This window comes from Salvelinus namaycush, chromosome 1, assembly GCF_016432855.1.
Source record: "Salvelinus namaycush isolate Seneca chromosome 1, SaNama_1.0, whole genome shotgun sequence".
Classification (NCBI taxonomy): domain Eukaryota; kingdom Metazoa; phylum Chordata; class Actinopteri; order Salmoniformes; family Salmonidae; genus Salvelinus; species Salvelinus namaycush.
In genome coordinates, this window is record NC_052307.1 from 19,821,245 (window position 1) to 19,837,677 (window position 16,433).

The window sequence follows — 16,433 nt, forward strand, 5'->3', positions numbered from 1 at the left end:
AAAACATATATAACATTAAAAAGTTATACCGATGACGTCATCAAAAGTTTAAAAACGGTGATTTTCAAACACTAGGAGATTCGTGGTGATATGGGGAGCAAGAAAATACCTTCCCTCTGGCTAGAAACTCATTGCAGGTTTTGAAAATCACCATTTTTCTTTATCTTTTTAACCACAGATCAAAGAAACATGGTGTTTCCACATAGGCCCTGGCTTGTCGCTGGAGATAATGAATATGAGGTTGAAAAGTGGCGGAGTTGCCCTTTAAATGGTTTGTGCCTTGTCATCTAACTCTAATCCTAAAGCTACTAATGGAGCCCAAAAAAACTTATTTTTTTTGTGAACTCTCAGGTTTATAGTATCCTTTCTACCCAAACCCATGTGCTTTGATCATGGAGAGAGAAAATCGACCATTCTACTGTAATGGGGGTTTGATTGAATTGAGCCCCCTGGTACAAGACGACCCCAAGGAACACTACTGTGACTGTAAACTTTACAAATAACCAGGAGATGGTGCTGCAACCCTTTCACATTCCACTGCACGTGTCTATCTCCCCTGATCATGTCTTGTTGCGAGCAAGCCGAGCAGCAGTCTGACAACTCTGAACCTTGGACATAGGCATACATTTAATATGTGCCAATAAAATATCAAATGGAATGCTAAAATGGTATAGAATAAATGCAGCTTTTACGCGTAATTCATATCCACTGTGCGCCATGCGTAAATGATAATTGTCAGATAATTTGTCGCAATAAAGGTTTAAAAAGTGTTATTGAATATTAGAAAACGATTGAAACATGTCTCACGTCTGAAATGACTCTAATGCTAAGATTATATTTATTATCCAATGTTAAAGTTAATGTCAAGTGTGTGTGTGTGTGTGTGTGTGTAAATTGCCCCTCCCATGTGTGGAGAAGAGAAGATGGGTGGATGATGTTTACTTTTACCGCTGATGCGCAGAGCCAAGGACTAGAGTGCAAACAGCGCCTGATCAACTTGTAAAACTGCTTCCTGCGCAAATTACGGCAACATCATACACGACGTGGGTCTATGGCAACCTAGCCCTAATATCTCGTGCGAATGTCTTACCTCATGGATTGAATAATACAGTAACCGATATTCTTGTAATTCCGACATAAAAGGTTGTTATTGGAGGGATCATTTATCTGTCATCAGGCACCTGGGAGAAAATGTGGAGATTTACGCATTTATTAGCTTGCCTACTGGTGGTGTGTAAAGATGTCACTGCGCAGAGTAAGGTAAGAGCAGAGTAAGAGTATAGGCATGACTTAGTAATGGACTGATAACACCTGTTTGATTCTGCAATGGCAAAGGTAAGGAACTCCACCATGCGTAATGGAACTGGGATTCCTTGTGATAAAATCTGAATAAAAATGTGTAAATATTGTCCTGCAGTTCTGCTACAGTAGGCGAAATTGATTATTGCTGTTCAGATTATATCTGAAAAGCAATGATTTATGCATTCTTTAAAATAAAAAAATATTATCCCACTTAAAAATCATCATACATTATTTCCATTAAAGTATTGCACAATTTGCATAGTTCAATTCAAAATAGTTAATTCGTTCACGTGGGTGTGAAGGCCCAACGGTCTTGTAGCATGAGGTTGTTGAAAGGGAGGAGCAGTTTGCATGACAAACAGTAGGCCTACACATCATGTTATCCCAATAATCCATAGGATTTCCAAATTAGAATGCCCATTTCCAATATCAACCATTGCTTCATATGGCCAGGTGTCCAGTCAGAGATCAATAATTTTGCCTCTCCATGGACACCAATGAGAAATGGCAGCCCTGACTCTCTCTCTCTCTCTACTTTCAATCTTGTGGGGACTGGGCATCATGCCTACTACACACCAGCCTTCTAATGTAATTCTGCACATTTGTTGCTATGATGAATAGATGTCATTAATGAAAAATTACATCAGCCTGCTTGGTTTATAAATATAGGCTTTGAATCACCTTATTGCATGTCATCAAACTAAGTAACCATTACATTAGGTTTTCCCAGTGAGCCTTCATGTGTAGGAAGAGATGTAGGAAGAGGAAGAGATGGCAGTGGCACCCAGTCGGGTAACAGTAATATCTGCCCTGCCTTGTTTGAACAGCTGCTGGCCTTCCATAACCCCTCTCATAGAACTGCAATGCTTTGAGGATAGTCTAATCCCTACTCCCCCATGGTTCTGTGTGGATGACTACTTCCCCCTTGGTCTAGAAAACAACATGGGTACAAGACAAGAGGCACACAAGCCCATGAAGGCTGTCTAGCAGATTTTCTTCTACTTTGTGCGTGAGAGGAACAGTGTGTGTGGAACAGTTATAACAATGAGCACAGGTGTCATGTGTTCACATCATGGTATTAGTTTTCTCTCAAGAACAGTGGAATGTAGTGTAAAATTGCATTAGCAGGACTCTAAAAATGATAATCCCTTATTATTACCCTGATCATCAAATGTATTGATGGTGACCTGGAGGAAAGCCCAGTAGGATCACTAACAAACTTGTGATTGATTTTAACATGGTTCTCTCTGTTCTCTGTGAGACGTCTCATGTGCCTGTCTTGTGTGCAGCCTTGCTGCCCTCTTCCTCATTCCGTCCCATTGGACACATCCTGCCCAGCCTACAGTGTCATGGCCCACTGGTGGCACTGAGATGATTGCGAGACAAAGCCAGCTCAGAGGAGAACACAGAGGGTACGGTGCAATGGCATGGGAACAGGCGTGTGCACCTGCCCCTTGTTTTGGTTGTAAACAAGGCCAGGAATACTGCCGAGAGGTCAATGAGAGAGCGGAGAGAGAGAGATGTAGGGAGGAGACAGGACGCCCCCCTGTCACAGTAATGAACTAACAAGCCTCAGTATGTCCCTGGGACTTAATGAATAAATGAGACTCAATGTGTTAGACGGTCTGTCTGAAGGTCTCAGTGGCCGTGGCCTCACTGCAGCTGGAAGAGGGCTTTGATTCTGAACAGCAGGAAATGAAGGAGACAGTGACACAGACCGTAACAACAAACAAAAAGCAATCTTCCCTTCTCCTCTGAGCGATGTGATGTAAGAGAAAACTAACACACATTTATAGCTGAAAGCTTAATTATTAGTTATATTTGTCTGAGCCCTTTATCTAAGGATGCTCCATATAGAAAATGGCTGCCAGAGGATCACATGGTCAAAGGGAAGTATGTTTCACCCATCCTCTACACCACCTGCCTTCCACCTGCTTTTCCAGTGTGCATTACTGTATGTCTCCTTGTGCCTGACTGCTATGATGTGAATCTGTGCCCAGTGAGGAGCCAGCAGGGTCTTGCTGTTAGTTCCACAACGGAGAGAGAAGATGTCTCCTTCAGCTGCCAATTTCTCCCAAGCAGCATCCATCACATCCAGGGTCCATCACTGTGTTTGATGATGGAAAAAAAACGTCCAAATTAAGGGAAGGTTTGATGCAACTGTACAATCATGTGGAATATTAGACAATGATCTATGGTTTTTCCTAAAAGCAATCAGTTCCATCTATATATATATCCAGTAGGCAGTCATCTGTATACGTATCCCTTTCAAACACCTGGTTCCCAAAACAACAGCATCTGGGGAGGAAAGCAATGACAACCAGCTAATTCCATTCATGACTTTGGTTCCAGGCTTGCCCTGATAATACAAAGATAACTGTTTACAGATAAATAATCTTACTGTAACACAGATTGGCTAACTACCACACCCCTCCCCCCCATCTCTTTCTCTCTCCTCTCATCTGGAGAGCCACTGAAGATAACCAAAAGGTTCATAGTGTGCTTGGTCGTACACATAAACAGCTCTAGATGGAATGTGGATGTGTACCCCCAAAAGAAACAAGTGCTCAGTAAGCTTGTGTCCAGCTAATTAGCGTGCTAGTGCTAATGCCAGTTTCTGTTCAGGTTAGGGACATCAATTTCATGGTTCATCTCCAGGCTGAAGGCTTAAGTTTCCCCCTGTAGTCCAGGTTCAGATTTCCAGGGGCACAGTAAGACTGTTTATCATAAGCACTACTAATTAGATAGGAATCAGGTGGACTTTCTGGACAAGAATTTGGACTCCAGTTTGGTCTGTAATGTTTAGACTGGAGAACAAGGTGATAAGTCAAATTTTAAAGGGACAGTTTAAGGGTCTTCATGGGTGAAAAATTATCTTAAAGTCAAGCTGAGTCAATATTCAACTAGCTGTTTTAAAGACCCAAATGGATGCATCAGGGTAATACAATTCCATCTTATTAGATGGTGATTTTGGGGTGAACTTCTCTTGAACCTTTTTCCTAACCTGAAATATCATCGCTTTGATTTAGTAAACAGAAAAACCCTTTCCAGAAATGTAAATACTGTGTGGAAGCATTTCGCTACACCCGCAATAACATCTGCTAAATATATGCATGTGACCAATAACATTTGAGTTGACATGGATTGGATTCAGCCCTATCACTCTAACAGTCCTACATCTACTAATGGAGGAGTTTTATCTATCAGCTTACCTGAGAAACAGCTTACTGAGTTGAGAGTCTTTGAGATGGACAACTGACCTGCATCAGCGTCTGTTCTTGATCTATTTACAGTCAGGTCCAGAATTATTGTCACCCTTGATAAATAAGAGCAAAATATAGTGTATAAATAATAATTTTAGATACTTTTTAAAAACTTGCTAAACAAATCTCTATATCTGAGCAATTGTATTAGTTTAAAATAATATAATTTCCCCTTTTTTGCAAACAATATAGCTCAGTATTTCTATGATTTATTTTCTACAGTCTTTTTTGCTCATCTTAATCAAGGGTGACAAACATTCTGGACCTGACTGTGTATTAATACAAGTTTGTGGAAAGTAGCCTACATAAATTATCTTGTGTGTTAAAGCTACAGAGCCCTTGTTAAGTCCACAAGCCATAGGCCTAGTAACAACATGCAGCTGGCCTGAACAATTAGACAAAATCTACGGTCTGAAACGGACATCCTTGTTTATACGGACCAAGGTTAGTGTTACAGTAACAGTGTTAAGGCCATCATAGAATAACTTTGGTTTTCTGTGTTTAAAGATAAGACTAACAAGCTCCTGGAATGTGCCAGCCATTGTGTGTAATGAATCTTGTTTTTAACAATTGTGGACACAATTGAGGTTTCACTTAGTCATTGTCACTGTAAGAGTGGCCGTAGCCTTCAGTGAGTTAGTGATCTAATCATGTACTGTGGTCTATGGAATGTGTGTGAATGTGAAGCCATGCAGTTGGGTCCCTTCCCCCTATTGTACAGACAAGAGTTTGTCTTTGGGTCCTATTCTTTTGACCTGAAACTTGACCGCTCTCAGAGGTCAAAGGCTCCAAACTCAAAGCATGCGTTAAGCTTTTAGCAGTCTTAATTATGAATTATCTGAGGTCAGTTGTCTGCTTTCATGCTGGAAGTTCTCTTGGCATGGGATGCTAAATGAACAGAGCGAGGACAATAATGGTTTGCATAGCCAATATAATTTAGCTTTCTTTATAATTAGGACAGTGGACGTCCATCTTGCTCCAGTCTGTGTGTACAGTTGACAGGGTTGAGAGGGAGGAGCCTATAAATGAATGGTGTGTTCTAACTCTTCCCTCTTAATCAATACACAAAATAACAAACACAGGTGTCTTGGAGGCAACCCAGTCAAGCTGGAAGGAATTTCACCAGGTTTGCCATAGTACTTAGTACTTGAAGCATCTTAAGCTCATGTTGCTAAGGAGCAGCCTGGGTTTGGCTCGCCTGCGTCTTGGGTGGAACAATAAGGCTCAGTGGGGCTGTGGGCACAACCCCTCCAAGGGAACTTGAATCTGCTAATCCACTCTGTTTTCATGTGGTTGTAGCATTTGTCAACCCAACCCACTGCCTTTTTCACTTGACATGGGTCAGGAATGGCCGGCCACTACGCACACAGGGGTCTTGCCCAATAATCAAAGATCCCTCTGAGTGTAAGTCTGCAGTAATGGAGGGTACTGCCCCCCAACCCACTCGTGTCACTCAGGCTGCATTCCTCCACTAATGAGCCCACCCCCTCCTCTCCCTACCCTCACCAGCCTGCAGGGTCTGGCCTTCATAAACATTCTCACTCTCAGAGAACCCTCAGTAACTGGACATGTACGCACTGTTACTTCGGCTTGATGCTCTAAGCTTGGGTTTAGGTTGCTCTTTACTGACATAGACAAGCAGACTTGCTCTCCACAGATATCTGCCCAGATCTACAGTTGACTTGCCCAGTGCAGGTTTGGTGCAGGAGGAAGCAGACAATTCTCCCCTAAATACCTTGATTGAGTGCACAGTTGAGACGTTTATCCTGTCTCGATACAACGTGGCAGAGTAAGGGCACAGACAGACAGAATATCTGTAATGCTGCATTCTTGTGCTGCTGTAAGTGGTACCACATGTGGGTCTGCCTGCCCCAGGGTTTATAGAGATTCATGTGGGTCTGCCTGCCCCAGGGTTTATAGAGATTCATGTGGGTCTGCCTGCCCCAGGGTTTATAGAGATTCATGTGGGTCTGCCTGCCCCAGGGTTTATAGAGATTCATGTGGGTCTGCCTGCCCCAGGGTTTATAGAGATTCATGTGGGTCTGCCTGCCCCAGGGTTTATAGAGATTCATGTGGGTCTGCCTGCCCCAGGGTGTATAGAGATTCACGTGGGTCTGCCTGCCCCAGGGTTTATAGAGTTTCATGTGGGTCTTCCTGCCCCAGGGTTTATAGAGATTCATGTGGGTCTGCCTGCCCCAGGGTTTATAGAGGTTAATGTGGGTCTGCCTGCCCCAGGGTTTATAGAGTTTCATGTGGGTCTGCCTGCCCCAGGGTTTATAGAGATTCATGTGGATCTGCCTGCCCCAGGGTTTATAGAGATTCATGTGGGTCTGCCTGCCCCAGGGTTTATAGAGATTCATGTGGGTCTGCCTGCCCCAGGGTTTATAGAGATTCATGTGGGTCTGCCTGCCCCAGGGTTTATAGAGGTTAATGTGGGTCTGCCTGCCCCAGGGTTTATAGAGATTCATGTGGGTCTGCCTGCCCCAGGGTTTATAGAGATTCATGTGGGTCTGCCTGCCCCAGGGTTTATAGAGGTTAATGTGGGTCTGCCTGCCCCAGGGTTTATAGAGGTTAATGTGGGTCTTCAATCAGGGTTTATAAAGATTCATGTGGGTCTGCCTGCCCCAGGGTTTATAGAGATTCATGTGGGTCTGCCTGCCCCAGGGTTTATAGAGTTTAATGTGGGTCTGCCTGCCCCAGGGTTTATAGAGGTTAATGTGGGTCTTCAATCAGGGTTTATAGAGATTCCAAAATCTCATTGGAGGAAGATGACAGGTTAAGCCCCCTGGAAAGAGGGTGTGAGAGGGAGCTGGGCCCCAGAAGGTGCTGGAAGATGAGCTTAGCATCAATACAGTGCAGCAACCCCCTGGCCTCTACATGGGGAGATGACCAGAGAGAGCACTGCCAGTCACAGACACCGGCAGAGAGACAGACAGAGAGAAAGTCCCTTGAGAACTACTGTGACATCTTAAGTTCTCTGTGAAAAGAAGGTTTTGCACGTCATCAACCTCCTGTCAACAACAAACAAACGTTAAATCAGATTTGCAATAAATGTATGGTATAGAAATGTCAAATTTATGACTGAGCCTAAATATGAAACCCATTAACACTTCACTTTGATGACTGTCTATAATAAAATATGTATTGTTTATTCAATGTTTGTTTTTGTTATTTATCTGGAGTGATTCTGAGGATGATGTCAGTAGAAAGAGCTTGCACAATGGTCGGCCAGAGTTATCTCATTTTACACCATGCGTGGGGAGTGCTAGCGTCCGACACAGCTGGGGATAAGAGTTGATATTAATGGCATTGCGTTGGTCTCAATGCCTTTCATGTGCTTCACGACGGCTAGTGTTCAAAGAAGAGGAAGCATGTGGTTAATGTCCCAAGATCACTTTCATTCCCATGCTTTTGTTTCCCTCCTAAGAAAATGTATGTTTTATTCATAGAATGTCCACCAGGGAGGGAGTCATTCAGAACATTGGAACAGCTCTCCATAGACTGCTGTGAGAAGAAACCCAAGCTCAGCGTATATTTTAATGAATCATAATGTTCACGGGGTGAATTGATATAAAGTTCAACCCTGACCATTTATCACTATGAGTTGCTTTCTCAGAATGTCTGTCAGGATTTGTGATAACTGATCAGGCTCCAGACTAGCCCTTTTACATTCTACCCCACGCTGTGACATCATCCCAGGCTGTGATTGCCTCCTGTAGCTGAGGGACAGGAACCATGTCCAGCTCATTACACGTCAAGAATGCTTTTTTTCAATCAGTGCTATACAACATTTCAAATCAGTCCATTTCATCCACTCTCTTCAACTCTGTCTCCTGTCAGATCTTCGGGGAGACGGAGCCGGTGCGGATGACGTCGGAGGGCTCAGACTGTCGCTGTAAGTGCATCATGAGGCCGCTGAGCAAGGATGCATGCCAGCGTCTGCGGAGTGGCAGTGTGCGCGTGGAGGACTTTTACACGGTGGAGACTGTCAGCTCTGGATCGGACTGCAAGTGTTCCTGCACTGCCCCCCCCTCCTCCCTCAATCCCTGTGAGAACGAGTGGAAGATGGAGAAGCTGAAGAAACAGGCCCCTGAACTGCTCAAGGTGAGTTCCAGTAGTAACAGACCCAACTTAGTGGTAAAATAACATTAGAACTGTAAATGTTGGTAGTAAAATCACTTAATTGACTTTGTAAAGACCGTGACAGAGACCCTGATTGCATGTGTGTGGTTTGGTCCTGAAGATATACTGTACATAACCATGGGAGAAGCAGGAACAGGATATCCTTATAATTGTTCAAATTAAAGCTTTAAAGTATCCCAGGTTGTTGCACAGACAGATTTCCACAAGCTCACTGGGTTCTCTATCGGTTGATAACATCTCAGCACCTCTCAGGATGTACGTATCTGAATCACACATACATTTTTCACTGGGAGTGAGAGGAGAGGAGATGAGGCATGCTATGCGCCACATGAGGAGGAGAACCAGAACCAGATGTGTGATCTGACTGGGTTTAGACATAGCCATGTCTTATAGGGAATACATTGAATTGCATTACAAAGGAAAGGCTCAAAATAACTTTTGGGGAGGGCTTTTAATGCAATATGAAAGGCAAATTGCTGAAACAGTGGATTTGTAGTTGGCAGTATTGTTAAGTCAATACTTTTCAATTAAAATAGGCGTGGTGTCACGAACGTCGTAATCCTCCTCGTCTGAGGAGGAGTAAGGATCGGACCAAAGCGCAGCGTGGTTTGATGAATACATACTTGATGACAAAAACAACTAAACATACGTGACTATATATAACAAAAGTGCAGACACAAGCAACCAACGTATAGACATAGACAATAACCCACAACCCACAATACAAAACAGGCTATCTAAATATGGTTCCCAATCAGAGACAACGCAAAACACCTGCCTCTGATTGAGAACCATATCAGGCCAAACACAGAAATAGACAAACCAGACATACAACATAGAATGCCCACACAGATCACACCCTGACCAACCAAAACATAAAACATACAAAGCAAAATATGGTCAGGGTGTGACACGTGGGTGGTTTTAGGTGTTATTGAATTCACATACTCAATTAAATGTAAAATGTAAAACCTGTCAACATATTTTCCCGCTTCTTTATTATGTTTCGTGCTAATACTCTCCTCTGTGCTGTGTGTGGGTGTACAGCTGCATTCCATGGTGGACCTACTGGAGGGGACGCTGTACAGTCTGGACCTCATGAAGGTTCACTCCTACATCAATAAGGTGGTCTCCCAGATGAACACACTAGAGGAGGTAAGGACAAACAAAAAAAACGTCCTCGTAGAGTACAACAAGTAACACAATAACAAGGACATAAAACAAAAACCAGGGAATACTAGGTTTGCATGCCTTCCTATATACTGTATGTGAGTATATTTGGGTTCTTGCCGTTCTAGCTGTATATGGTCCTTATGCAGACAGAGAGCTGATGAAATGGTTTGTGATTAGATACCAGTAATTCCCCCCCTAAACGGCATGGTTACAGTATCCACAGAGATTTCTTTAACCCCCACAGCTATTCACTAGTCAAACAGGAGAAGATGAACTAGAGGGCAGAGAGAGAGATTTGTGTGACTGGTTCTCCCAGGTTTTGTGTTTGTAATGTTTTTACAAAAGGGGTCTGTTTTCGTTAACAAAGTTATTTGCATTTGGTTGGTACAATGGACTGGCCGGATTCTTAGAACACGTCTGTTTCCCCAGACAATCAAGACCAACCTGACTCGGGACAATGAGTTCGTAAGGGACAGCATGATCACTCTAACTAACCAGTTTAAGAGGTATGAGAACTACTCCAACATCATGATGAGTATCAAGAAGCAGATCTCCAGTCTGGGCCTGCAGCTACTGCAGAAAGACCAAACAGAGACCAAAGCTCAGGTAAGTGTGTCTCTCAAACACACACACACCCACCACACAAAAGCTTGCTCACAAATTACACATCAAACACACAAATCAACGTTCACATGCCCGCTGACACACCATAAATCACAGGCTTGAATTGAATGTCAATGTTTACAGGACACCAATGATGAGAAAACCAAGGACACCGTAAAAAACCCTAACAAAAAGCCCCCTTCATCCAAGCCCCCTCCCAAGCCGCCCAAGGAAAAGGTCGTAAAACCTAAGAAAGAGAGCACCAAGCCTGGGAAACCTGTCAAGCCTGACCCCACAGCCAAGGCCAAGGTGGCAGGGCACCAGCCGGGGGTAGTGAGGGGCATCACCTACTACAAAGCAGCCAAGGTGGATGGGGACGAGCACGGCACAGGTGGTAAAGGTGAGAGAACAAGGGCCGATACAAGATGGCGCCGATAGACATGGTCGCCCAGTTCATTGCTCCTAAGAAACTTTGCACAAGCATTTCCCTACACCCGCAATAACATCTGCTAAATATGTGTATGCGACCAAAACAGCCCAGTATGAGCATGTGTATGGAGCCCACTCACCCCTAAAGTCAACATTGGGCTGTGACTTCAGCTGAGTTAGCAGCACTCAGCCAGCCTGTATGAGATCATCTATGTGCTGTTCTAATGTTCTCAGACCTTATTGTGATTGTTCTAAACTAAACCAATTCAAATAACTAAATTGTAGTCTTGGATCTGATCTACATTACATTATGCTGGATCAGCATTACACCAGACTGTATTTCAGATTCCCAACCGAAACGGATGTTGTACGTCTCCATTGCATATTTTCTTTTTTTGTGTAGAGCAAGCCATTCAAATTTGAATTAAATATGTTGTTCTTACACACGTATGATTAAACAGTGTAAATCTTAGTACTACTCTTGGCATCTTGGAAACAGTAAAACAGTGAATCCTTCACCGTGTACATCACCAGATCCACAGTACAAGATTTATCCTGCTGTTATTTCCAACCAAGCAGGGCTTGGGCCATCAGAGGATCGAATTGCATGCGTGCATTCAGCGAGCATTAAATAATACATAGAGCTAATGGAATGTCGTTTCAATGGAACATTGCCACATCCATGACATGCCTCAGCTTCACTCCTCGCACACAATGTGTTGTGGGCCCTCATCACTGTGGCGGTGAAAGCTGACAAAACATTTCCTGACTCCTTACAATCCTTATTGAATAGATACTGTAGGTATGCTAGGTTTGCTCAGGGCGCAAATGCACATATGTTGTCAGGTCATGTGTTCTGCCATGCCAAGCTGTTTAGCCATACTTTGGTGAGTGCAGCCACACTTGTCAACCCAGTGAATCGATTCAGCTTCATTTCCATAATCTCTCACAAAGAGTAGTTTGCCTTTATTCAAACCAGAAGTCTTGCATCTTTTAGATAAAGGACGATGTGGCTTTTGAAGTATCAAGCAACACTGCTTCTCTTTCACAACATACTTTAGAGACCTACAGCACATTCTCCTATCTATGCTGCCTGACTGACTCCTAAGCTGTCCCTGACTCCCTATCTTGTTAGGCCTTCAGTAGATACATGTGGTCAAGTAGTGTGCACGGCTAGCACCCTGAGGTTCAGAGTGTGCGTGTGGTGCAGATGTGCTGCTTATGTAGCAGGCAGAGACGTTTTATCTCACGCATCTGTCTGGCAGCTAAGGAAGTGAGAGTATGAGTAACAGAGGGGATCAGCCTCAGGCTGGCCCAGTCCTCCTGACACTGTCCTCTGTTCTGCTATTCTCTCTCCATGGCCAGGGATAAGAAAATGCCATGTGAGGGCTGTGGAATTCTGAATCCAAACAGAGAGGCAGAGACAGCGGGACAGACTTGGTGACAGAGGAGGGGACAGAGACAGTGAGAGAAAGCTGGCATACTCTGTGTGCTATATAACTAATGCATTCCCCTTTGATGTGGCCCCTGGAAATCTATGGTACTGTACAGTGTCTGTCTCTCTGGCAGAGGTCTCAAAAGCAGCTCATACAGGGCCTTTTTGATTAATTAAGCCAGCTAATTCTAATGAAAACTAGTGAAGACAAGGACCCTCCAGACTTTGAATTTGAGTCTAACTAAATCCCATGGCCTACTTTCCAATACTTGTCTTTATCCTCAGACAACGCTGCCAAGACTCACACCGTCCACCACGTCAAAGAGACACACTCTGAGGACGGAGGTGCTGAAATTGTCCTGGAAACCATTGAGGGAACCACAGCTGAGCCAACAACTACCAAAGAAACTGCTACCACTACCACAACCACCACCACTACCACGAGCACGACAACAACGGCAGCAACAACAGCCAGTACTACAATGCCATCCACTACCACCACCACCATTGTAGCAAGAGTTGAAAGGCTAGACAGACCAGCCCCCACCATCATGCTGTTCCTAGACAACTCTGACAACAACAGCCGGCCAATCCTGCACAGAGCAGGTAGCCTAACCTACACAATTACCTAGTGTAGTGTACATTATACTACACCATATAACAACTAAGTGTGCTCATTGACAGCAATAGAGACAGTCAGTGCTATGACTCTGTCCAATTCAGTAACGGATAAACATGTAATGTTTAGCTGCCAGAATATGTGTGACTGTGAAATTGGATGATTGAAAACTCATGCAGGCCATTCTTTATCCAGTTTTCTGGTAGTTTCTGTGTTGACTGTATTGTACTGTACTTGGCAGGTAAAATACTGGACTGTGAGGGGACTCTGGCCTCTATTGAGCTCCCAGAGAAGCAGCACAGCTATGGGCGGAACGAAGGAGCCTGGATGAAGGATCCCCTGGCCAAGGACTCAAAGATCTACGTCACCAACTATTATTACGGCAACAACCTGGTGGAGTTCCGAAACCTGGACAACTTCAAACAAGGTGGGCATGGCATAGAAATTGAATAGTGTTATATCATTATAATTGTTAATTATTTTCTATTATTTTCAGTTCCTATGGAGCATGGGGTTTGAACTGTACATCTATGGAAGGATCAGTGTAACAGTATTATAGTCTCTAATGATCTGTAGTGACCAATGAAATGTAGTGAGTAGAAAGTGAGCCATGAAATGTAGTGAGTAGAAAGTGACCCATGAAATGTAGTGAGTAGAAAGTGACCAATGAAATGTAGTGAGTAGAAAGTGACCCATGAAATGTAGTGAGTAGAAAGTGACCCATGAAATGTAGTGAGTAGAAAGTGACCCATGAAATGTAGTGAGTAGAAAGTGACCCATGAAATGTAGTGAGTAGAAAGTGACCCATGAAATGTAGTGAGTAGAAAGTGACCCATGAAATGTAGTGAGTAGAAAGTGACCCATGAAATGTAGTGAGTATACACTACAGTAGCTTGAGACTCAAACATGCAGGTTTAGTTGTAATACTGTGCTTTTCATTTCACACACAAAGTCCCCCCCCCCCCCCCCCCCCCCCCCCCCCTCCTCGCACTAGTACTTGGCGAGAGAAATAGGATTACTCCTCTTAACTGACTGGGTAAAATTATCTATCCCACTGGACTAGCCTGGTTGATTTAGAGGTGTTTGGACAGAAGCTTTTTTTAACTCACATCTTACAAAGCGTGAAGAGATTTTGTTCTGGTATCCAGTAGGGTGGTGAGTTCACAGCAGTGTTCGGATGACTAGGTATCTCTGTGAGTGGCTGTGATCCCTGCCTAGGCTGACATGTGCCTCCCCTTTGAACTGGCCAGAGCTGAGAGGGATTAGAGAGGCATGGGCTGGGGTAGGGGGTGGTTCTGCGCTAACGGGTTGTTTTTGTCCTTCACTGCAGCTTCATTCATTATCTAAATCACACTTCCTGAGGTGGAACTGTTACAGAGCGATGTGACCAGATATGATCATGACACTAATAACAGGACATCTGTGTGGACAGTGGGAGTGGTACAGTCAAACAGAAACTAACCAGTCTCTCATGTGAAACCATTATATATACGTTTATGGTATAACTATTAAACACCTCAGTGGCGCCCACAATGAATTGACTGTACATGTGTATATATAAGATGGCATGATGTTAGCATACTGTATGGGGGGTAACATGATATGCAGTTAGTTTCTCAGTAAACATCCCTGTATATGGTCCTGTTAGGTCGCTGGAGCAACCTCTTCAAACTGCCTTACAACTGGATCGGCACGGGCCACGTGGTGTACAACGGAGCGTTCTACTACAACCGAGCTTTCACCAAGAACATCATCAAGTACGACCTGAGGATGCGCTACGTGGCCGCCTGGACCCTCCTGCATGATGTGGTTTATGAGGACACTACCCCCTGGAAGTGGAGAGGTCACTCTGACATTGACTTTGCCGTGGACGAGAGTGGGCTGTGGGTGATCTACCCTTCCATGGACTATGACTACTCCCAGCAGGAGGTGATTGTCATCAGTAAGCTGGACCCTGGGGATCTGTCCATGAAGAAGGAGACCACCTGGAGGACAGGCCTGAAGAGGAACTCCTACGGGAACTGCTTCATCATCTGTGGGGTGCTGTACGCTGTGGACGTCTATAACCAGAAGGAAGGGGAGGTGAACTATGCCTACGACACCCACACCAACTCAGAGGCTATCCCTCGTCTGCCCTTCACCAACGAGTACGCCTACACTACCCAGATAGACTACAACCCCAAGGAGAAGGTCCTGTATTCCTGGGACAATGGACACCAACTTACATATAACATACACTTTGTTGACCAATGAGCACAGGCGTTTTATGCTCTGGTAAAGTATCATCAGCACCATGACAGGATTGCCATCCCCCATAGAGATAAGAGAGATGGTCAGTAATGGACAGTCTAGCAGCACCCATATTGGATTCAGCAGCCAACATTCCTCTTTCAATGCATGCTAACCAAGACACTTGACAGCATACCATGCGTCCCATACACAACAATGCTCCTCGTCAATGTGGACACTGTGTTGGTATGTTATTGGAAATCACAAATTGCTCATTTATTCCTCCCATTTGATTTTTATGGCCCATCAAGCTCCATCCTATCACCTAGCACTTTGATCATCTGTCATTGTCATTTCAGGCCTATTGATGCTTTTGTTTTTTAACATGTATACATGATGTTGGGTACTGTAGTGTTAACTGTTGAAATTGTTTATTTTAGTGAGGATGAGGGATACTTTGAAAATATATGACCTGACAAACACAATATACATGAGTTTCTAAATTTAAGATTTTGTACTCGCTTGTAATTTACCAGAAATGTATGCTTTATATTTACATTGTTGTTGCTTTACATACATTTTGTATAAAGTAATATGTTCATTTTTGTTTTAATGATGAGTTACAATTGTTGCTGCTCGTAACATTTACACGTTCACGACATGTTATAATCATTTTGGCCTATTTATAAACCACTACCCTTTAGGAAATTAACTGTCATGGAGGTCAATTGTGTAAATGCATACAGATGTACAGTATTGTCTTAAAGGAAATATAATCCATGAACCTCTATGACAGTTTCAGCTTCACGGTTAGTAAAAATTGATTATATCTGTATGATGTGCATGTACTGCCGTTATGGAGAGTTATGAAGACCGCTAATTCAAGTAAAGCTTTGTCTAAATATCTTTTGAGCATTTTATTATCATATTTGATTTATTTTGGGGGGAAAAACACTTTCATTGCATACTTATTCTGAATCTATTTTGATAGTTTTGTTAATAAGTGTACACAGAAATGTGCACGGCTAATTACAGCACTGCAATGTATTAATTTGTAATGTTGTGGTGTTTGATACACAATTTCTGACAGAAAGGATTTTAAGTGGAAATATTATACCACACACAACCCGTTGTGCTTGTCTCTATGCTATGATGAAATAAACAATTCCAGTTTTAAATATCTGCTGTGGGAAGTCCAAATCCATGTGCACAGACAGAACCAGTGGAAGCAGGACTT

The 16,433-nt window shown here is 43.5% G+C and overlaps 1 protein-coding gene across 1 annotated transcript; it reads left to right on the forward strand.

Moving 5' to 3' along the window:
* The first annotated feature begins 988 nt into the window (after positions 1-988).
* On the forward strand, positions 989-16,102 carry olfml2a (olfactomedin-like 2A). Its single transcript, XM_039001680.1, has 8 exons — positions 989-1,260; positions 8,406-8,669; positions 9,756-9,863; positions 10,311-10,487; positions 10,629-10,884; positions 12,634-12,954; positions 13,209-13,394; positions 14,616-16,102. The coding sequence occupies exons 1-8, from the start codon at positions 1,192-1,194 to the stop codon at positions 15,218-15,220; spliced, it is 1,986 nt and encodes a 661-aa protein (XP_038857608.1). The 5' UTR covers positions 989-1,191; the 3' UTR covers positions 15,221-16,102.
* The last annotated feature ends 331 nt before the right edge of the window (positions 16,103-16,433 follow it).